General features: G+C 41.7%; 1 protein-coding gene across 1 annotated transcript in view; it reads left to right on the top strand.

Moving 5' to 3' along the window:
• The window catches only part of CCZ1 (CCZ1 homolog, vacuolar protein trafficking and biogenesis associated), a 223,559-nt gene that overhangs the window by 126,382 nt on the left and 72,489 nt on the right, over positions 1-24,688 (top strand). The window contains 2 exon segments of the mRNA XM_069210148.1: positions 2,215-2,276; positions 23,646-23,757. Of these exon segments, the coding sequence (XP_069066249.1) occupies positions 2,215-2,276; positions 23,646-23,757 (174 nt within the window).

Genomic DNA, 24,688 nt, shown 5'->3' on the forward strand with positions numbered 1-24,688 from the left:
AGGCACCTGATGTTCAAGGAAGTCTCAGTGTAATGAATGCCCATTTATTATATTTGAACAGCAGCCCTATGCAATTAGAGGTTTGGTGGGCTATACACAGAACTCTCGAGTACACCATTTGCCCATTGATTACTAATGGAGAAATGACCCACGAGGGAGGAATCATCTCATTGCCGAACACCCACCAGATGACAGCTTTGTGGTCAAGCTCTGTTGAAAGGTAAAATAAAGTTCAGGATATAGAATTCTTGATGCAGTAAGATTTATCGAAGTATAAAAAATAGTGATGGATAGAATGCTTGAACTAATCTCAGCCACTGGTAATTACTCAACTGCGTACAAGTCCATCGTTATTTTGCTCATCATGCTACCTTAGTTGGTACCCAGTCATATGCAAGTTAGTCTGAGAAAAGTCCATCCCGAACTCCCAGGCCAGGTCATCCCATATTCGGATCACAAGTAACCCAAGACCAGTTTTGCCCTGGTTTAAGGCTCGTCAGTTGGGTATTGCTTGGTTCCAGTGGCACATTGTGCACGGGACCCACTTCTGGGCATATCTGTCTCACTGAAGGCAACACACTAAAGTATAGAAAAAGATGATGAATGGAATTAATCTCAGCCACTTGTAATTACTCGGAGTCCCATCCCAGCCCATCATTATTTTACATCTCTTGCCTCCTCACTTTGGAATCAGCTATATCAAATCAGTCTTGACTCTCCTCTAATGGAACCAGTCCAGCCAAACTGTCAGGCCAGGTCCTTTCAGAGCCGAAACACAAGCAACCTTAGGACAGTTTTGTACAAGTTAGAGATCATCATTTGAGGATAGCTCGGTTCCAGTAGCACAGTGTGCATGGGACCCACATCTGGGAGTACCCATAAAGTGATGAATTAATCTCAGCCACTGGTAATTACTTGGGCTGCAACCTAATCCCTAGTTATTTTGCACACCATGCCACTTCCGCTTGGACCCATTATATGTACATCTGTGCAAATCAGTCTTGACCCTGCTCCAATGGAAACAGTCCTGTTAAGATATTTATTGTGCTCAAGTAAACAGCATTGGTATAGTTATTCTGCAGTAACACCATTGCAACAACAGAAGAGACTCTCTGAGGATAGGCTGTCAACAGAAAAGGGCTTCTCAGTTACCAGAGATGGAAATAGCCACTGTCAACAGTCACACACTTAATGTTTCTATGCTCCCAAGTTATAAACTTTAGTTGAATGGCTATGTCACTGGTCTATGTCAGGGGCATAGTGCTATTACCCAGAGAATTTGCTTGAGTTCTAATTACTAGGTTGAATTATATCTTCTGAACAGTGTAGTATCCTGCACTGATAATAAATAATGTTAAACTGTTTGTGCTGGTGAGCGTCATGGCCAGTGACTGGAAGCCTGTTCTGGTCATGCCAGTGCATGTTCACGCATAATATCTGGTGGTGAGTGAACGCTGCAAATGCGAAGTACATGAGTGCTGACAGTGCAGCTTGTGACCTGTGTATCTGTCCCATCAGGGTAGAGGGTCTGCTGGTGGGCATAAGGCCAAGCTCCTTGGCTGCTTGCCTAAAGATGAGCAGGTGGATGGAAGACCCCCAGTATCCCTGTTGAGGCCTTCCATTATAAAATCCTGTAGGCTACTGGCCGTGGGTATAGACATGTGGCAGTTGGGTGGGTTGTCCACCTTCATTTTTTAGCACTTCTCGTATGAACCGCTTAGTTATTGTATTTTCTCTCTGTTTTGGGGAGTCCTGCCATATAGTGTGGGCAGCCGTGCTATATTGTCTGCTGTGTTGGCCATAAATTCTTTAAATTGGACTATTCTGTGTTGACCATGCATTACACTAAAATGTTCATGCTGTGCACTAAATTGAAGAATTACGTGTAGGCCATATTTTGGCTACGTTGGAGTATGGCATGTTGGTGAAATCAGTAAACTAATTTTGGGGTATCTTATGATGGTCATACAGTACACTTAGAATTGCTATGTTTGCTATACTCTACACTCATTTGGTGTGGGATATGTTGGTTATGCTGTGCACTAGGCTGGTCATAGTGCAGACTGAACTTTATTGGTTCTTCTAGTTGTCGTGGGCATTCAACCTAAGGTTTCAACGTATCACATGTACCTGTGTTCGAATTTAGCTGTTTTCATTAACAATGCTTTCATTAATGTAATTCTAATTCCTCTATGCTTTGTCTTTTTTATGCAGTTAGCAGGAAGAGACTCCCCAATCCGTGCAGAAATGCCTGGGAATTTGCAGCACTATGGAAGGTACATTTGGAATGATAACTGAAACCAAAAATACTCTTCACAAGCTTCAGTCCTTCTACTGTTAGAGCGTTATTTCCTGTTAATTTTTTTTAACTTAGTTTTAGCATTTATTTAGCCAAAATGGTATTTTATTCTACAATATATATATATATGTTTGATGGCATGTGTAGCTGCAGATACACATGCTGTGCACAGTCCGCCGTCTGGTGTTGGGCTCGGAGTGTTACAAGTTGTTTTTCTTCAAAGAAGTCTTTTCGAGTCACGAGACCGAGGGACTCCTCCCATTTCGATTCCATTGCGCATGGGCGTCGACTCCATCTTAGATTGTTTTTTTTCCGCCATTGGGTTCGGACGTGTTCCTTTTCGCTCCGTGTTTCGGGTCGGAAAGTTAGTTAGAATCTCGGAAAAAAAACGTCGGTATTGTTTGCGTTCGGTATCGGGTTAATTAAAACAAATCGACACCGAATTTTGAAGAGCTCCGGTGGCCCTTCGGGGTTTTTTCGATTCCCCCGTCGGGGCCTGGTCAGCCCGGCCACGTGCGACTTCAAGGCTGATGGAACGGACCCCATTCCGCTTCTGCCCAAAATGCCATAACAAGTATCCGTATACGGATCAGCATCTGGTCTGTAACTTGTGCTTGTCCCCCGAGCACAAGGAGGATACTTGTGAAGCCTGTCGAGCGTTTCGGTCGAGGAAGACGCTGAGAGACCGAAGAGCCAAGAGACTACAAATGGCGTCCACGCCGAAAGGTCAAGAACGTTTCGAGGAGGAAGAAGAGGCTTTCTCCATCCACGAGTCGGATTCTGAAGAACTCGACGCCGAAGAAACACCCAAAACCGTGAGTAAGACGTCGAAAATCAAGACTCACGAGAAGTCCACAAAAGCCCAGGGGACGCCACCGCCAACAGGCCATGGCTTAACCTGAAAACTAGGTGACCGATCCAAGGCACCGAAAAAGGGCATGCTGGTGTCGAAGTCATCCGACTCCGGTCGAGATACCGCCACACAGCAATCTCGGAGCCGAGACAGCGGCTCCGAGAAACTTCGGCACAGAGACAGCGGCACCGAAGAATTTCGGCACCGAGACACCACGCCGAAAGCAAAGAAGGTTTCTTCGGAGCCTAAAAAGACTTTCCGAAAAGGTTTCGGTTCCGAAACATCCAGCCTCGGAGCCGAAAACTAGTTCCTATACAGAGGAACAAGGATTAACCTCCCAATTACATAGATTTGGAGAGGAGCTTCAAGCTGGAGAGCCTGACTACAAACAAAGGAGGCTCCATATTCATGAGGACACAGGGAAGATAACCACTCTTCCCCCAATCAAAATTAAAAGGAAACTTGCCTTTCAACAAAAGGACAAGCAACCACAAGCAAAGGTGGCAAGGAAAACAACCCCACCACCTTCTCCACCACCATCAACACATGCATTACCACCAACAACTCCACCACTGATGCACTCACCAGCTCATACCACAATGAGTCAGGATGATCCCGATGCTTGGGACCTTTACGACGCTCCAGTGTCTGACAACAGCCCAGACTCCTATCCTACAAAACCGTCACCACCTGAGGACAGTACGTCCTACTCACAGGTGGTCGCAAGGGCAGCCGAATTTCACAACGTCACCCTACATTCTGAACCAATTGAGGATGACTTTCTCTTTAACACCCTATCCTCCACCCATAGCCAGTACCAAAGCCTTCCCATGCTCCCAGGAATGCTAAGACATTCAAAACAAATATTTCAGGAGCCAGTTAAAGGCAGAGCCATAACTCCCAAGGGTGGAGAAAAAGTACAAGCCACAGCCAACAGATCCAATCTATATTACAACGCAACTGACACCAGATTCAGTAGTTGTCGGGGCAGCTCGTAAGAGAGCCAACTCTCATACCTCAGGAGACACACCACCTCCAGACAAGGAGAGCCGCAAATTTGATGCTGCGGGAAAAAGGGTTGCAGCACAAGCAGCAAATCAATGGCGTATTGCCAATTCACAAGCACTTTTGGCAAGATACGACAGAACTCATTGGGATGAAATGCAACATTTCATCGAACACTTACCCAAGGAGTTCCAAAAAAGGGCGCAACAAGTGGTGGAAGAGGGACAAAGTATCTCAAATAATCAGATACGGTCTTCCATGGATGCAGCAGATACAGCTGCAAGGACAATAAACACTGCAATCACAATACGAAGGCACGCATGGCTGCGCACTTCAGGGTTCAAGCCAGAAATCCAACAAGCTGTACTCAATATGCCATTTAATGAACAGCAATTGTTTGGGCCGGAGGTAGACACTGCCATTGAGAAACTAAAAAAAGACACCGATACTGCCAAAGCCATGGGCGCACTCTACTCCCCGCAGAGCAGAGGCACATTTCGGAAAACACCTTTTCGGGGAGGGTTTCGAGGTCAACCCACAGAAACCACAACCTCACAAACAAGGCCTACTTACCAGGGCCAATATCAGAGGGGAAGTTTTCGGGGGCAATATAGAGGGGGCCAATTCCCAAGAAATCGAGGAAAATTCCAAGGCCCCAAAACTCCTCAAAATAAACAGTGACTCACAAGTCACACAACCCCATCACATAACACCTGTGGGGGGAAGACTAAGCCAATTTTACAAACTTTGGGAAGAAATAACAACAGACACTTGGGTCTTAGCAATTATCCAGCATGGTTATTGCATAGAATTTCTCCAATTCCCTCCAAACGTCCCACCGAAAACACACAATATGTCAAAACAACATATAGATCTTCTAGGACTAGAAGTTCAAGCATTGCTACAGAAAGACGCAATAGAATTAGTACCAATTCTACAAAAAAACACAGGAGTTTACTCACTGTACTTTCTAATACCCAAAAAGGACAAAACTCTGAGACCAATACTAGATCTCAGAACACTAAATACCTACATAAAATCAGACCACTTTCACATGGTCACGTTACAAGACGTAATCCCACTGCTCAAACAGCAAGACTACATGACAACATTAGATCTAAAAGATGCGTATTTCCATATACCAATACATCCTTCACACAGGAAATACCTAAGGTTCGTATTCCAAGGAATACATTACCAATTCAAAGTGTTGCCATTCGGAATAACAACTGCGCCAAGAGTTTTTACAAAATGCCTGGCAGTAGTAGCTGCACATATCAGAAGGCAGCAAATACATGTGTTCCCGTACTTAGACGACTGGTTAATCAAAACCAACACGCTAAGACAGTGTTCACAGCACACAAAATATGTCATACAAACCCTTCACAAGCTAGGTTTCTCCATCAACTACGCGAAGTCACACCTTTTGCCGTGTCAAACACAGCAATACTTAGGAGCGACAATCAACACAGCAAAGGGGATTGCCACTCCAAGTCCACAAAGGGTTCAAACATTTCACAAGGTAATACAGGCCATGTATCCAACACAAAAGATACAAGTCAGAATGGTAATGAAACTCCTAGGCATGATGTCTTCATGCATAGCCATTGTCCCAAACGCAAGATTGCACATGCGGCCCTTACAACAGTGCCTAGCATCACAATGGTCACAAGCACAGGGTCAAATTCTAGATCTGGTGTTGATAGACCGCCAAACATACATCTCGCTTCTATGGTGGAACAGTACAAATTTAAACCAAGGGCGGCCTTTCCAAGACCCAGTGCCACAATACGTTATAACGACAGATGCTTCCATGACAGGGTGGGGAGCACACCTCAATCAACACAGCATCCAAGGACAATGGGACATACATCAGAGACAGTTTCACATAAATCACTTAGAAATGTTAGCAGTATTTCTAGCGCTGAAAGCATTTCAACCCATAATAACCCAAAAATACATTCTTGTCAAAACAGACAACATGACAACAATGTATTATCTAAACAAACAAGGAGGGACACACTCGACACAGTTGTGCCTCCTAACACAGAAAATATGGCATTGGGCGATTCACAACCACATTCGCCTAATAGCACAATTTATTCCAGGGATTCAGAACCAGTTGGCAGACAATCTCTCTCGAGATCACCAACAAACCCACAAATGGGAAATTCACCCCCAAATACTAAACAATTACTTTCAAATTTGGGGGACACCTCAAATAGATCTATTTGCAACAAAAAAAAACTCAAAATGCCAAAACTTCGCATCCAGGTACCCACAAGATCAATCCCAAGGCAATGCTCTATGGATGAACTGGTCAGGGATCTTTGCGTACGCTTTTCCCCCTCTCCCTCTCCTTCCATATCTAGTAAACAGGTTGAGTCAAAACAAACTCAAACTCATACTAATAGCACCAACATGGGCAAGGCAACCTTGGTACACAACACTACTAGACCTGTCAGTAGTACCTCATGTCAAACTACCCAACAAACCAGATCTGTTAACACAACACAAACAACAGATCAGACATCCAAATCCAGCATCTTTGAATCTAGCAATTTGGCTCCTGAAATCCTAGAATTCGGACACTTAGACCTCACACAAGAATGTATGGAGGTCATAAGACAAGCTAGGAAACCTACCACTAGACACTGCTATGCAAATAAGTGGAAAAGATTTGTGTATTACTGCCAGAATAATCAAATTCAGCCATTACACGCATCTCCAAAAGATATAGTAGGATATTTACTACATTTGCAAAAATCAAATCTAGCTTTCTCTTCCATAAAGATACATCTCACCGCAATATCAGCTTACCTGTAAATTACTCATTCAACTTCACTATTTAGAATACCAGTCATTAAAGCGTTTATGGAAGGCTTAAAGAGAATCATACCACCAAGAACACCACCTGTTCCTTCATGGAACCTCAACATTGTCTTAACAAGACTCATGGGTCCACCTTTCGAGCCCATGCATTCTTGTGAAATGCAATACTTAACGTGGAAAGTTGCATTTTTGATTGCCATCACATCTCTAAGAAGAGTGAGCGAGATTCAAGCATTTACCATACAAGAACCATTTATTCAACTACATAAAAATAAAGTAGTTCTAAGGACAAATCCAAAATTTTTACCAAAGGTAATCTCACCGTTCCACTTAAATCAAACAGTAGAATTACCAGTGTTCTTCCCACAGCCAGATTCTGTAGCTGAAAGAGCACTACATACATTAGACATCAAAAGAGCACTAATGTACTACATTGACAGAACAAAACTAATTAGAAAAACAAAACAACTATTTATTGCCTTTCAAAAACCTCATACAGGAAATCCAATTTCAAAACAAGGCATTGCTAGGTGGATAGTTAAGTGTATTCAAACCTGCTATCTTAAAGCAAAGAGAGAGCTGCCTATTACACCAAAGGCACACTCAACCAGAAAGAAAGGGGCTACCATGGCCTTTCTAGGAAATATTCCAATGAACGAAATATGTAAGGCAGCAACATGGTCTACGCCTCATACATTTACCAAGCACTACTGTGTAGATGTGTTAACTGCACAACAAGCCACAGTAGGTCAAGCTGTACTAAGAACATTATTTCAAACTACTTCAACTCCTACAGGCTGAACCACCGCTTTTGGGGAGATAACTGCTTACTAGTCTATGCACAGCATGTGTATCTGCAGCTACACATGCCATCGAACGGAAAATGTCACTTACCCAGTGTACATCTGTTCGTGGCATTAGTCGCTGCAGATTCACATGCGCCCACCCGCCTCCCCGGGAGCCTGTAGCCGTTTAGAAGTAGATCTTGAACATTTGTACATTTGTAAATATATTACTTTAACCTTTATTATGTACATACGTATTCATTCCATTCCATGGGCACTATTACCAACATACACAACTCCTACCTCACCCTCTGCGGGGAAAACAATCTAAGATGGAGTCGACGCCCATGCGCAATGGAATCGAAATGGGAGGAGTCCCTCGGTCTCGTGACTCGAAAAGACTTCTTCGAAGAAAAACAACTTGTAACACTCCGAGCCCAACACCAGACGGCGGACTGTGCACAGCATGTGAATCTGCAGCGACTAATGCCACGAACAGATGTACACTGGGTAAGTGACATTTTCCATATAACACGCTTGCCTTCTTGGGTAGCTTGCTCCACTGAGTAGGGGGTGTGGTTGGAGAGTGTTGTCTTAGTATTTAACCTATGTGGGTAGTGTTTTCATGTTGTGTGTGATGACCACTGGGTTTCCGGAATTGTGAAATGGACCGCACTCTTGGCCGGGTGATGTATGAGTAAGTGTGGGTGGTACACACACTTTTGTAATGTTTTTGGTATGCTGCCAGCATTGATTAGCTGTGCAGATCCTTTTATTGTGTTGGTATTTTTTCTTGTATGTTCTTAATCCCTTTTACTGTGCTGGCTATGGCAGGTGGTTGTCTAACCATCCATCTTATGGCTCTCTGGGACAGAACAGGTGTGGAGCCAGAGTGAGTGGTAATCAGAGATCTGATTCGATGCACTGCATTACAGTCCTCTTTTATATTACTGGTATTATGAGATATCAGTTAAGGTTTGCTAAGATGCATTGTTATAGGCACTCTTTCCTCGTAACAGGATATTGATGCCAACGGTGTGTGACTATTTGAAACCTGCAGGGTGGACTATGCCAGAGTCCGCTAATGACCAACAATGTATTCTACCATATACAGAGAATATAAGATCTCTCCAGTGTTTACAGACTTGTCTGGATAGTGTTAAGTGGTTGGTTAGGTAGGTTGCTATATCTTGTATCTTTCCCCCTCCAGATACCAGCAAGGTTCCACAGAACCTTTCTTACATTGTATGCCTAGCCCATTGAAGTTGACGGACATGGACAGGCAGACAGTCTCTGGCACTCCAGAAGCAGTCATTTAGTAACCAAAAATCATATGAAACCGGCTGTGGAATTAATGTCACAATTTGACAATACAGTAAACAGCACTGAAAATCCAGAAACAGCTGCAAACAACCTGGTAGTATGTGACAGGATAAAGTAAGATTCTGTATTAATACAAACCGTTTGGCAGAATTCAGGGCAGGGTTTGATAGTAATGGATAAGACACCGATAGTCCAGAAATAAAGAATCCCTAACAGTTTGTGACAGTACATTGTAGGGTACCGAAAGACTGGTAAAAAAAAAAAAAGCTGTAAAAACTTGGCAACATGTGACAGTAAGACTAACGCACCAAGGACCAGGCATATTGGCCCTGCTGGTGAGTTCCCCAGAATTAGCTGGAGGGATACCCCAGCCCTGCAGTTTCTGATTCCAGCTAGTATACCCGAACCTAAATCTGGGCATTAAAAGTCATATTTGCTGAATGATGAATAACACAAGATCCAGAAATACTGGATCCATTTCGTTTTTCCCCTTTGTGGAGAATGCAATGGTCGTGAATCCTCATGCATTTGCCATTGTAGGCATTGAAAATCCATCCATTGTGCAGGAGGGTGGCAGCCATGGGGCCGCGTGCAGTAGCTTCAGCTCCAGGATTACTTGGTCCAATATTTGTAGACCTGGTAATTCTGACCAGAAACGTCCGTGTCAAACAAGGATGAAGAATACCTGCTGGCATGTGACAGTACAGCATATGCCTGTAAGAAAGGAACAGAGCTGTGAATACTTGGAAGCAAGGCACAATACCTTATGAGGGATCGAAAGAGCAGAAGCAAGGCTGCAGAATACCTTATCTCGTGTCACACCTCAAAACGCAGCATTTACGTAGTCATGCAAATAAAGTAATATCACTCGCAAGATAGCACAATGAGTTACACGCTGCAGTCTGAGATCTGCTAAAATATGAAGGTCACAAATTTAGATATCGGTGAGTTCGACCCAGGCTTGCGTCCACCTGGAGTTGGTGAATTGAGGATGTCATCAAATTGGGTAATATAAGAACAGATGTTCTTTACAGCACTTAAAAAGGACAGACGTTTAGCAACAAGCACTAAAAACAATCCAAGTTATAAAAAATGTAAAGTATTTTTTGTGAATTATCATAGGCAGTTAACCGATGTCACTTTTTAGACAAGTACAAGTATTGGCTCTTAAAAGCTGCTTTTCCATAGCTTGTTACTGGATGTTACTATGGAGCGCGGCACAAACATTGGAAAGCAAACAGGATAGATTTTCCTGTCTTGTTAATTTAGGTCTCTTTTTCCACAGCAGACTGGTAGCATATTTCATAAAAAAATTGTAGTTTCTAATTGCCCCATTACTTAGCACTCAGTACAGAGCCTGGTAGAGGGCTATGTAAAGTTGGTTAGTGATGGCAAATCGTCTGAATTGTGTATTATAGCATTTATATGGCATTTACTACCCGTATGTGGGGCACTGAACCACTAGCCTACATCAGTAGCATGCTACACAGTATAGGGTTTTTGGTTGGCAGAATGTTGTTTTTTATTTGAGCCTATGTTGGAAGTGTTTCCATGTCATGTGTGATGACCGCCGAGATTCAGTTATCGTGTTATGGGATGCAGCACATAGCAATATGTTGGATGATGAAAGACTGATGCTCAGTTTTATGGTTTTCAGTATGCTATTAGCTTTGAGCGGCTCTGCAGATCTCTTAATGGTATTTCACATATAGTCTGCTTAGCTGGTTACTGCACTAGGTTGTCCAATCTGAGATTTTGTGTATAGCTGTGGTCCTAAGCTGAACTGGTTGGAGGGAGAAAGCAGTGGAGAGATCTGTATGGATGGGCATTTTTATTATCAACCCATATCTGAGTGTCTATGTGAGATTCAAACAAGTGTTCAGATTGTGAGGATATTTGGGACTTGCAGTCAATATTAAAGTCCTCTAAAATTGTCTAGTAGAGTGTGACCATCTCTTCAGTTATTCCATGCCTGTTCATTTGGTAGTGTTTGTGTTTTTTGGCTGTACAGTACTGGTGATGGACAGCACTCCTAGCAGATATGTATTATGTGAATTTAATAGGTAAAGTTGAAATTTATTGCTGACCACTCCGTATCATGGTTTTAGTATTATTGCAGGCCATACCATTTATATATGGAAGTACATGACTAGATAATTCCACAACAAACCATAGGTCATCTCTTTTTGCTTACTGGCATAATGAAAGCAGTTTGCTGGTTGAGTTGTTTGCAGTTCATGGGTTGTAAGCTGAGGATTGCACTTGAGGGTGTGACTGTTTTTGGGCTCTGTTACTGTGTGCTGGGGGGTGCAGTTATCTAGGAAATAGCCAGGTTTTCTACTGTCTTCGAAAGTGTAGATGCTCCTGGGTGCTTCTAATGCTGGCCGTTACTGATTTCCAGGGCTTGGCAGCTTGTACTGAGAAAGCAGCAGTCCCTCCTATGGATTTCTTATAGTAAGGTGGTATTATAAGTGGTGCAAGCTTGGAGCACAGTGTTGCTTGAATTTAACTTGTAGGTACAGCAGCCATTTTCCTTGTGAAGCTCTGTGGAAAACGCTGAGTGCCTTGAACATTGCCCTTCTAGCTATAGCTAGACAGTGGAGCAATTGCAAGACTGGGGTCATCTGTTCTCATTGTCGAAGGCAAATAAGAAGCTTTGGATTTGTGGCAGCATTTTCAATTAGTTGTTTTTGCGTATAATGTATAAAGGTGTGCCAAGGTATAGGCTATTGGCATAGTCAAGCTTGGAGATTAGGAGAATGTGTATGACTTGCAGTTTATGCTGGTATGCAAAGTATAGGAAGATGTGATGTAGTGTTTTCATTGTGTAGAAGCTACTCTTTGTGAAGTTATTAGCTTGAAATTTAAAAAATAAGTCTAAATCCATGGTTACTCCTAGGTTTGTAACTTCTCTTAATGTTGTCTTATGGTGCTGCAAGTTCCTTAGGCCACATGGAGTTTTGCTGGTAGTTTTGCTGCTGGCCGCATGTCATAATATCTGTTTTTACGGTATTGAGCTTTAAGTGGTTATTCATCATCTATGTGTTTATGGGACACAGGGCAGCCATCGAGTTTTGAACTGTAAAGGTCTTCAGGACTGTCCGTTTTGAAAATGATTTGTGTATCATCCGCATAATTGTAACAAGTGGGGTGGTACAAGTTCATCAGATTTGGTAAGGTGGGTAGGTACATTTTGAATAATAGAGTGGATATGACTGACCACTGAGGAACACCACAGTGATGTGCTTGAGGCAGTGATGTGAAAGGAGGTAGGTAGACTTCACTTTGTCCGTCTGTGAGAAAAGAAGCAATCAATTTCAAAACATTTCCAGGGATTCTGATATTGTACTGTAGCGTGTGATTGTGGCGAGTGTTAAATGCAGTAGATAAATCCTGATGTAATAAGGCACCTACTCTATTTTTGTCAGTTGTTAGTTTTAGATAATCCCAAAAGGTTATGATGGCTGACTCTGTGCCTTGGCCAGGTCTGAAACTGAGCTGTTGGCCTGACAGTATGCCATTATGTTCTGTAAAATTAGGGTGGAGCAAACACAGGTCTTTCTAAAATGTTTTCCTAAGATTTGGCCCATTTGAAATGTGCTTGTAGTCAGCTGGATCAAGTGGGCTGAGGTTATCCTTTTTGAGGAGGGGTCTGATGTAAAATGTTTTGATCTCAGGTTAGCTGTGCACAGGTGGCACAAAAAAACTCTTTAAAAATAGTTGGTGGTGGTGGGTGTGATGGTAATCCTGATGGTCTGGCAGCACTGATTACTTCAAGGAAATATTTCTGTCACAGTGTATTGAAGATATGCATTGATTGATGGTGTTGTGGGTTCCTATTAGCACTTGGATTGGGCACCTTTATTTTAACTCTAGGCCTCGGACCTTTTACCTATATGCACATTTTCTTTGTTTATTAATGTTATTATATTTTACCACAACTTTCTTTTTAGCAAAGTTGTTTTTATATTCTAATCAGTTGCCTTTATGCGAAAGCATTGTTGTCAGTTCCTTTGCACGACATTTCATTCTTTGCTCTGCTCAAGGCTGTACACGTCAGTTTACCTAGTACTGCCAGACCGAGAGTTACAGAGTCAGCCTTCTAACCCTAGACATATTATCATGCCAGGCCTGTCTCAGAACACAACACGTTTTGTTATATAAACACCACCCAGGCCGAAGAAGGTCAGAGGGAACATTCCAGCCAGTGTCTTGTTCTGTGGTGATTAGTTCATGCATTGTTGTGGTGTTGTGTTCTCCGTCAGGTAATTTTCAATCTTTGTGATTTTTGAGATCAGTTCATTGGAGATTTTGTTACAGAAGTCTTGTCATTGTGGTATTTCTGTGTTTAGGCACTCTGGATTGCAGAAATATGCTGTAATATTATAACGGTCTTTGAAAGGGCAGTCTTCAGTTCATGGAGTAATGGTGTCTTTTTGTTGTTCTGATGGCTCTTTTAGAAGCTTTGATATAGTGCTATAGGCTGCCTTTGCCTGTTTCATCTAATGATTTTCTCAATTTACATTGTAGTATGTTCAGCTGAGTTTTACGTCTTTTGTTATGTTCTTTCTGTGGTTAACTCTGGATGTGTTTTTTGTTGGAATCTGTTTGTTCAGTGCATTGGAAATCCAGTTTTAGAAGGTGTGTATGTCTTTGGACTACATATTTATTGTTTTTTTTCAAAGGTGGGTGTTGGATGTCTGTTTTTTTCTATTGTCTGAACGATTGTTTGTTGTTGGTGTTTTGTTGCTGTCCTTGAAGTGTTGTTATTGATAGGTGTGAGGATCTTAAAGGAGATGATGTTATGGTTGCTCCAGCTTATGGGGGTGTTGTCTGTAACCGTGGCTTGTCTAGGAGGTGCAAATATGACATCTAGCATGTCCTGCGCAGTGTGTTGGGCCGGAAACAATTTATTGTAGGCTGAAGGCTTCCAGGTTGGTTGTGATAGCTGTGGTAATTGTTAGATTCTTCTTGTCAAACCATTTGTTGTGGTTTTCTAGAATGTATAGGTTTGGGGGGGTCGAGATGGGGTTGGTAACAGCATCAAGTAGGATATCTTTAGAGTTGGCATTTCTTTCTGGTGGTCTGTGTATAAAAAGGAAAGACCAAGTAATAGTTGGAGTTAGGTAATATTTATCATCAGTGATTCACAGCCATCCATGGTGAGATTTTCAATGATTGGTATTTGTAGTGTTTTTATGGATGGCAGCTAGGCCTCCTCCAATGTTGCCAATACAAATTTTGTTAATACACTGAAAATCAGGAGGAATGGCTACATGGCATGTGGGTGCAGAGTCTCCACGGAGCCGTGTTTCTTTAATGAAGGTGAGGTCCGGTGTTTCTTAATAGGTCTGTTGTATAGCTATTTTAGCCATGTTTTAGACACGTTGTTTTAGCTTACTAGGCCTGCCGCTGTGCACTTTAATCCAGTTACATTTTATTCAGCATTGCTTTATTTTTATAGCAATAGCCACGTTTGCAGTGCTGTTTTATTTTCTTTAGCTCATTATACTTTCGCCTTGGAAGCATCACGTTCCCAGTAGGACATTTATTTCGCTTTGTGCTTTCTCCAAGGCTACAGTCAGATAGGGTTGCGGACAAACGTGATATGCTGTGTCTCCAACTTTAACAGAAAACACACACTCATATGTGGGGACTATTTCTTAGAATGTCAGCTGGTTTATTATGAAAACACCCCTTTGTCCTAGACACGTTAGAGGGAGGTTCCATCCAGATGACCACGACCATATGCTGATTGTTGATTGCTTTGTTGCTTCGTTTTTCGGGGCAGAAAGCCCACCAGAGACCAGGAAAGATCATTATTTGTTTTTAAATAAATGGGTGGTGGTATGGCCATACCCACACCCCAAATAAATGGAGCCAAAGTTGTTCTGCCCACGGGGCAATTACCTCTGATTCATACCCGGGTGGGGGGGTAGAAAGTCTAGATGCCAGGGAATTAAAAAAAAAAAAAAAAAGATAGTGGGGTGGTGGCTACCAACCAGTATGGGCCTGGTTATGCCCCCACCCCAACTGAAGGGGGTAACAGTCTTTCAGCTCTTCCCGCCGCACACTAAAACATCTTACCCCACGGCAAGCAAGAGGACATTTGATTATTTTGGGTTTTGGTTTTACATTTGGGCCATGAGAGCTTGGCTAACTCTCAGAATCGTCCCATTTGGAATGGTGAGGGCTGCACTTTTTGGACTTTGGGACACTGCCATGTACAAAAATCCACAAGACCTAGACCCATCCGAAAACTAAACTTTTGGGTGATTCCAGGATGGTTTGCTTCACATGCACTATGCACCATTTTCTTACTCACAATGCCCTGCAAACCTCCAACTTAGCTGGAAATCACACATTTTTCCCACATTTTTGTGATGGAACCTTCCGGAATCTGCAGGAATCCACAAAATTCCTACCACCCAGCATTGTCTCATCTATACCGATAACAATTCTGCTGCACTTGTCAGCCTAAAAATGTTTTTTTTCAAACTGCCCTTTTGGACCCGCTTTGGTTCCCCCTCAATTTAGACATGTTTTTGCCTCTTCCCTGTCACAGGCACTTGGCCCACCTACACATGTGAGGTATCATTTTTACTGGGAGACAAAAATGTGGGAAAAATGTGATTTCATTTTTTTTTTTTTTTTAGCTAAATTTGAGGTTTGCTGAGGGTTCTGGGTAAGAAAACATTGGGGGATCAATGCAAGTCACACCTCCCTGGACTTCCTCAGGTGTCTAGTTTTCAGAAATGTCTGGGTTTAGTAGATTTCCCTAGATGGCTGCTGAGCCCAGGATCAAAAACGCAGATGCCCCGACCCCACAAAAACAGGTAGTTTTGTATTTGATAAATTTGATGTGTCCAGATAGTGTTTTGGGGCTTTTTTCTTTCGTGGGCACCAGGCCTACCCACACATGTGAGGTACTATTATTATCGGGAGTCTTTGGGGGAACGCTAGGTGGAAGGAAATTTGTGGCTCCTCTCAGATTCCAGAACATTCTGTCACCGAAATGTGAGGAAAAGTGGGTTTTTTTGGCCAAATTTTGATTTGCAAAGGATTCTAGGTAACAGGACCTGGTAAGAGCCCCACAAGTCACCCCATCCCCTAGGAGTCTAGTTTAAAAAAAATGCAGAGGTTTGATAGGTTTCCTTAGGTGCCGGCTGAGCTAGAGGCCAAAATCCACAGCTAGGCACTTTGCTAAAAACAGCTCTGTTTTCGTTGGGAAAATGTGATGTGTCCACGTTGTGTTTTGGGGCCCTTCCTGTTGCAGGCGCTAGGCCTACCCACACAAGTGAGGTATCATTTTTATTGATGCCGGTTGAGCTAGAGGCCAAAATCTACAGCTATGCACTTTGAAAAAAACACATTAGATTTCAGTGTAAAACTGTGATGTGTCTATGTTGTGATTCTTGTCGCGAGAATTAGGCCTACCTATGCAAGTGAGGTACCATTTATATCGGGAGACTTGGGGGAACACAGAATAGCAAAACAAGTGTTATTGCTCCTTGTCTTTCTCTAAATTTTTTCCTTCCAAATGTAAGACGTCTATTCGAGAAATGCCCTGTAATTCACATGCTAATATGGGCACCCCGTAATTCAGAGATGTGCAAATAACCACTGCTTCTCAACACCTTATCTTGTGCCCATTTTGGAAGTACAAAGGTTTCCTTGATAACTATTTTTCAGTCTTTATATTTCAGCAAATGAATTGCTGTGTTCCCAGTATAGAATGAAAACCCATCGCAAGGTGCAGCCCTTATATCCCCACAACCAGAGTAACTGTACATTGTTTTAGAGAATCTGACATTGCAGGAAAAAGTTACAGAGTAAAAGGTTGAGAAACATTACTGTTTTTGTTTTACCTCAATTTCAATTTTTTTTTATTTCAGCTGTTATTTTCTACAAGGAAAACCTTGTAGGATCTACACAAATGACCCCTTTCTGAATTCTGAATTTTGTCTACTTTTCAGAATAGTTTAGCTTTCTGGGATCCAGCATTGGTTTCACACCCATTTCAGTCACTAAGTGGAAGGAGGCTGAAAGCACAGAAAATAGTAAAAATGGGGTATGTCCCAGTAAAATGCCAAAATTGTGTTGAAAAATTGGGTTTTCTAATTCAAGTCTGCCTGTTCCTGAAAGCTGGGAAGCTGGTAATGTTAGCACCACAAACCCTTTGTTGATGCCATTTTCAGGGAAAAAACATCAGCCTTCCTCTGCAGCCCTTTTGCCCCATTATTTAAAAAACAAAACACAAAAATGTTGCTGTATTTTGGCTAATTTCTTGGTCTCCTGCAGGGGAACCCACAAACTCTAGGTACCTCTAGAATCCCTAGGATGTTGTTAAAAAAAGGACGCAAATTTGGCGTGGGTAGCTTATGTGGCCTAAAAGTTATGAGGGCCTATGTGCGAACTGCCCCAAATAGCCAAAAATAGGCCTGGCACCTGACGGGGAAAAGGCCTGGCAGGGAAGGGGTTAACCTGTGACCCTTTACATGGATGCCTGAGCTGGATGCCCTGAGACATAGAGTTAAAGCTCTAGTGATCAGGTGACCTTGACCCGAATGGGAACCCTAATCCTAACCAGTCAGAACCTAAGCCCTCGTGGAAGATTTGATCGTTCATCATTTAAAGATTCTGTCCTGAAAGACAATTACTTCTACCTTTCTATCCCTACGGCAGTAATAACTCTGCTAGAGAATTTTACACCACCGCAGTGGTGAAAAGAGTGTGCCAAAGAAACTAAAATAAATTGGGCTATCCATTCAAAAGCATACAAACAGCAGAACAAGTTGGACAAATCTAACTCATACAGGATAGGCTAATTTCCTCACTGTATATAACAAAGGAGATAATTAAGATCCCAGACAAAATAAAACAAGCTAGTACACCTACAACCTAACCGGCTGCCGTAGGTGTTCTGGTGAGTTAGTTCCTAGTCCTAATCAAAACACTAACTATATTGATGATCAACCATCAGACTGCACTTTTTACCACGTAAACTCCTCTGATATATAAGACCACAAAATAAGTAGCAATCTTACCATCATTCACATTGCTGCATCCACAAGAGTTCGAGATGTTTAGCTATATTTGTTGCCCTTATGAGCCTTCATTGATTTTTGTTTTCCTACAGAAATCTGCACATTTCTCCCCACAGCAGTGCAGTATGTGAGCAGTCTGATCAATTCATTCGTCCCACATTTACATTCCTAATCTCAAAAACACGTACTAGTGGCTGCATTCTCTTGATGAATTGGTTAATTATCACCTTGTTTCTTGTGTTCTATTTTTAGCAAAGACATCTGGAAAAGGTACCTGTCAACAACTGAAGGAGTTTATTACATCATTTCTTTCTCTGCTTTTGTCAGGCTAGGTTTCGTCCCAACCAAAACACTCAGGCAGATCAGTGCCCCTGGTGCAGCTAGATTTATCCCTGGGTTTGTATTGTGGACTACTACTTTCTGGTCAACCACAAGCAGGCCACAGGACTCTCGAGACTAGCACTGGCCTGACTGAAGGACTCTCTTCAGTCATGCAATACAAGTTCATTGTTGTGGAGTTTCACAACAGTCTGTATTAGCACCTGTTTAATTTATCTTGTGCAGGTGTCCATTCATGCTTTTAGTTTACTCATTCTGTTGTCGCCTGTTCCTGTATGTAGAAGAAACCCCAATGTTTTTAACTTCAGTTCAGATATAGACTTCCATCACTGTTTTGTGAAACCACCTCAAAGCTTTGGACAGTTAGATGTATCTAAACTGCCTAAAACATAGTGGAGGTAAGACTGAGATGCTTCTGCTTAATAACTCACATGCAACAGTATTGTAAAGTTTCCAGCTACTGGCACTGGGAGAGGCGAATTCCACAAATGAAAGACACTAAAACTGATTCAGATGTAATCATATCCTCACAAATTATGTGGTGGTCCACTCATGTTTTTCCAGGGACAGGTATTAAATAAAACATTGCCCCTCTTCATCTTTCTTCATGAGATCCTCTTGATGATTGAATTCTTAGTGTCCCGAATGGACAGCTGCAACCTGAAGTACTTGAACCTTCTACAGCAAGTCATTTATGTTGTACAACATCTGTAGAATGCTGTAGCCTGTTTACTAGTGATTTTGAAGGATTTCAACCATATTGTGCCAGTTTATCTTCCTTACTTTGGCTGCTAAAAGTAAAAAAAATATCATTGCATTTGTACAGTACATCAGTTAGCAACAATACTAAGGGTCTGATTTAGGGTTAAATGGAGTAAAGGCAGACAGTGTGGTGGAAGACTTCACATGTCCCACCTAGCTGTTCAAATTTAGAGATGTCCTCCTACCCCGTGGACATCTCTTTCCATTTTCAGGAACCACAGTTATGTGGTTCCTGTCAGTGTGGGAAGTTTGATGGACCTCTCCTTTGAACATGACGAGTGGCCACCAAACTTCCAATTTTTTTTATTTTTCAAAAGCAAATTCCCAAAGCTCGAGTATGTTTTTGAAAAATAAAACAATAACTGCTTAACACCGCAGGACTTTTCTCCCATGGTGAGAGGATGATGTTTCATTTTTATTTATTTATTTGTCCCCCACCTCCAGGATATACCTGGCGATGTGCGTGTATGTATGTGTATATATGTGTGTGTATATATATATATATATATATCTCAAAACAAGGCCCTTTCAGGGTTAGAGTGACGCATAAATTATGCAAAAAACAAAGGAGAACTCTGGGAAGTTCCCAAATTTAGGTCGAGAGCAACTCCAGTAAGGAGCACCCTGCAACACCAGCGACACTCTAGATTTGCTCACCTCAAATGTCTGTTTACCTAGCAAATTTTTTAAGCATGGGATAACCACAGTGCTATCCACGCCGAGCTAGATAGTGACAAAGTCTTTTGCCATTTGTACAGCAAAATCTTTAAGCATAGGATTGACACAGTGTCATCCTCGCCGAGCTGTAAAATGACAAAAGCCATTTACCACTCCAGGCACAGTATTACAGCTTTGGACTAGTCAAATACCGTCCAAGCCAACCTGGAATGAGTAAAGCAACCCCTGACACGTGTTTCGCTCTCATTAGAGCTCTTCAGAGGGGTTTAGCTTTGTTCAGACACAAGGGAGCACCCAGTATAACCTTTAAGTTAAGTAATGTAAATGTTATTCCGTTGGCTTAAACCTGGTGGTCCAGCCCCACCTCTAAGTTGAGCGAATGGACTGGGAGTTTAGCCGAGATGGTACTCATTCGCTATTGCAACAGAATACCCTCTCTGTCAAACTAAAAACCAGCCCCTAAGTTTTGTGTGTAGACCTAATTCGAGGTTTCATTTTGGCAAATTTCACTCAGCTGCCTCTGTATGCCTAACTGTGCCGCTGTACAAGAAAAAGGGAGTTGTTGCACTTGCTTTCTTAACACAAAGCTTGAAACTCAGTTCTAGCTATGATTTGCTTATAATTGAACGTGTTAAAAAGCTTTTCTATGGGAGCAGACCATACAGGCATGAGCTGGGGTGGGTGCAACCTCTGAAGCACCCCCTTCGGTTGCCATGGTGAGTTCCAGTATCAGTCTAAGCAGGTTCGTCTCGTATGTATTAATTATCCATTCTTCAGTAGTTTTTTTTCCTTTCTTAGAGGATGCTAAAGTACAAACTCGGGAAATGCGAGCAGTTTAAGCGTGGAGATTTGTTTCTCCATATTGATATTCCATGGACATGTCTTTCGAATCCATGTAATAAAGAAGGCTAGTTTATAAAGAACTTGAATATGATTTTTCTGTACCCACACTACTTTGAATTATCACCACCTGTTCTGAATGATGCATTTATGCCTTACAGTTGTGAGTAGGACAGTAAAGTTGTGAATGCTGCTCTAAAGGTTTGAATGCTGTGTCAGTTATGAATACTGTATCAAATTTGTGAGTGCTGCATTTTACTTCTCAGAATTGTATTCAAGCTCCGAATGCTGCTTAAAAGTTCTGAGTTCTGTTGTGGTGCATTGAGGTTTTACATTTAGAGCTTAGCAGAGTGAATTGAAGCTGACTCAGTTCAAAGATGGTCACACTGTTTTGCAGTCCAGCCAGAGGCCCCACTTTTTTGACTGTTCTGCCTGTAGCAAGGCTTGGGAAGTAGGGAGTTGCTGGGCAGAATCCCTATTGAACATGGTGATCTGATTATGAGCATTGGTATAACCCACTGCAGACTATCAAAGCACCTCATCCCCCCCACTACTCTTAACTTCTCAGGGAAAGCAAGCTGGAGGCATTGAAGCATTGAGTGTTGATGAAGTGCTTCTTGCATTTAGAGACAGCATGGTCCTGTAGGAGGCACTGAAGATGGTCAAAGGTTGCAGTGCTGCTCATTTGAGACTGCAGCATAGCAGGACCTGTGGATGGCTGTTCTTAATATTTGCAGCTTAGGCGCTGTGCAGCGAGAATGAAGCAGGGAGGAGAGAGATTAACAGTAGCGGTATACCCCAAATCTCCTCTGTGTCTTTGGCAACCTCCTTTATGAAGGTGTGATGGCATAACTTGGTCTTCCATTACAGTAGAGGCTCGGAACCAGAATGGATCGGCTAATATTGACTAGTCTAGCTGATCTCTCACACCAGGCTGTACTACTGAGTCAAAGAAGCGCAAGCAGAAAGGTAGAGGGAATGTCGCGTTTTAATGCCTAGTTCTCAGACCTTCTAAGAAGACCCTAAATAGCCTAGGGTCTGAGTATTCTACAGTTGAGAAGGAACTAACTAAATTTATGTGGCTGCTGATGTCCTCTATTAAGTCACTGCATTCTGTCAGTAACTCTAAAACTGATTAAATGACAACAGCGATCAATAGCAATGGAGTCAAAAATGTTGATGCTAACTGGTAAACGTTACTTTTATTTGTCGAAAACCTATTAGAATAGTGTACTGTTTTAATAATCAACTCATTTCTACCCTTTGAGCCTGTTCCCCTATGTTTATCTTGGAGAAGTATTTCCTGGACACAGGGGTTTGACTATCAATCAAAATGACTTAGACTTAAAGACCTTAATTATTGCAGTTCTCTGTTAAAGTACTGAGTGGTGCAGAACATTTTGAGTGCTGCATTAAAGGTCTGAAGGTTTCCATCTAGTAGAGCATGGTAGAAAACAGTATGATATATTTCTGTCTAGTAAATTGCATTTGTCAGTGATGCATTGAAGTTCTGAGTGTTGTGGTGCTGCATTAACAATTTAAGAGGGACCACATGCATTAATGTTTGCTCTATAGCATTAAAATACTGCATTAAAGCTGTTATAGATGAGTACTGTCATTGTTCTTTCATAGTCTAAGTTCCATTGCGGCCTGTGAAAGTTTACTAGAGGATATACATCATTCTTTTTTAAGCGGAAGCTGGAAATAACTTCTTTCATGTTACACATTGTTGAACAATGGCAGCTCCTGCACTATCTCCCTGTTGCCCCTCTCTTTGATTTGCTGGATGATCAAAGAAAAGGTCTTTAGCGGGCTTTGCCTCACAGCAGATGGGGATATGAACCCAGATGGGCCAATGCTATCTGCCAGTTCTACTATTTTCTCAATTCAGAGACAAATGTATGAAGACCGCAAAAGAACAAAAGTGGGTGTTTTATCACTGGTGGGTCATCCTACCAATTGTTCCTTTTTAGTTATGGTTCACAAAACACACTGCAAGAGGTAATATTTTTCGGAGTCTTGGTTGATGGGTTTCAAGAGAATGTCACCCTGTGCCTGAGGGAGAGGCCTGCATGGTGATGTAAGATAGCAATGGAAAGTTTGTTGGTTCAGTGAAAGTAATAACCAATGCAAAGTAACATTTTTTATTTTAGTAATTCATAGGTAAAGAATAACATTGAATGAAAATGAATCTGAAAAAATACATTAATCACAGACTAAAATACATGTGTCAGACAAACTGTAGTTTTTCATTTGGTCTCTCATATCTATAAAAACCATCACACACCAAATAGGACAAGGAGGAAAGGCAGATGATCCTAAAATTATCAGAACTCCGCATAAAAAGAGAAACAACTCTGAGTTCTTAAAATTGCCCTCACCCACTAGTTGTGGCATGCTTCATCATCAGGCTTTGCTTCAACATCCCCACGATGACTAAAGTCGGAGATGGAGAAAAAACTAAGGGTTATTGACATGTTTCAGGCTTTCAACATCACCCTTTTAGGGCCTTCATCAGGACCTTAGATCCCTTTTTCAATACCCCTTACCTGTAGTTTTTGATTATTTAGAAACTGGATATGCTGGTCTCAGTGGTCCCTTACAAGTACAAACACACAGAATTACAGAGTTTCTTTTCCCCAGTTGTTTAAAATGGAGTCCTGATGGGAGCGCCTCCCTGTAGTCACACACTTGTCAAGGGGCCTGTGCCTCCTCCCTCTGCCACTCGCGGCTACATAAAGTCTATAACCATTCGCCCTGACCAATTTGCTTTCTGAATTGTTTAGAATTCGGTCTATTATTTGTATTTGACTATCAACTTTTTACTTGCTTATTTCATCTATACAGACATACTCTTTTGTTTATTGTGTTCTGAATTTTAGGTTCCTGACGGGGCCCTATGACCTGAGTGACCCAGATGTAAAATTCAGATTCCCAAAAATATTTGTGAACACAGATGACACTTATGAGGAGCTCCATTTAATTGTTTACAAGGTAAACACTTTTTTTCAAGAAGTGTACAGTTTTACAGGCTTTTGATTAAGTGATGAGCAGTGCTTTGTTGCTGGTGGTGGGCATCAGCAGTAACTTTTGGGTCCGGTAATTATTTTTCATCAACAGACTTTCACCAGGGAAAAAAGGCAGAAAAGTGAGACACAAGGAGGAAAATAAACTGAAAAAAAACAGTTACTAAGGGAGATAGAACAGGGTAAAATGAACGTTCAGGGGTGTGAGAATGAAACATGAAATAAAACATGGTCGAAGAAACAGGCACAAGGTAGAATCAAGACTAGGGAGCCTTGGCATTGGGCAGCTCCATCATTTGAAAGTGCTGCGTCAGTCTCCTAAGGAAAACATTCGGCTCCTGCTCTTAGATCTTATGTATTTATTTTTTAGATTAGGCATTGGTGATTAAGATCTCTGCTGCCTATTTTACTAAAAGAATACAAAGGCTAGTTTGCCATTCAGTGGTAATGCTAATTATAAAGAGACACAAATTGTTTTCTTCTGTGCTCTTGGTTAAAATAGCTTCCTATACTCAAATAAGATTAGATGCCAGTAAATTTGAGGTAGACAACTATGTTGTTTTTCCAGTGTCTGAGAGCTCTCCTGTTCGTCAAAGGAATGGTGTGGCCTTGTACATAGGTCAAGTAAATTAAACAGAAAAATACATTTCAGAAATAAATCACAGAATAAAGAGATATGTAAAAACAAAGTAGAATTTATAAAAATTCTCATTTTTAGATCGCAAACAATAATGTGGCTTTATTTATTGATGATTACAGTAATGCTCGACATTAGCAAAACTAAATTAAACAGAACACTGCATCTCATAATATTAAATCATGAAACTAAAACATATGTGAAAGCTCTAGAAGTAAGACTAAGATGTCAAATGTAACGAGGCAGATGACTGCCTAGCTAC

Source organism: Pleurodeles waltl, chromosome 10 (genome assembly GCF_031143425.1).
Source record: "Pleurodeles waltl isolate 20211129_DDA chromosome 10, aPleWal1.hap1.20221129, whole genome shotgun sequence".
NCBI lineage: Eukaryota > Metazoa > Chordata > Amphibia > Caudata > Salamandridae > Pleurodeles > Pleurodeles waltl.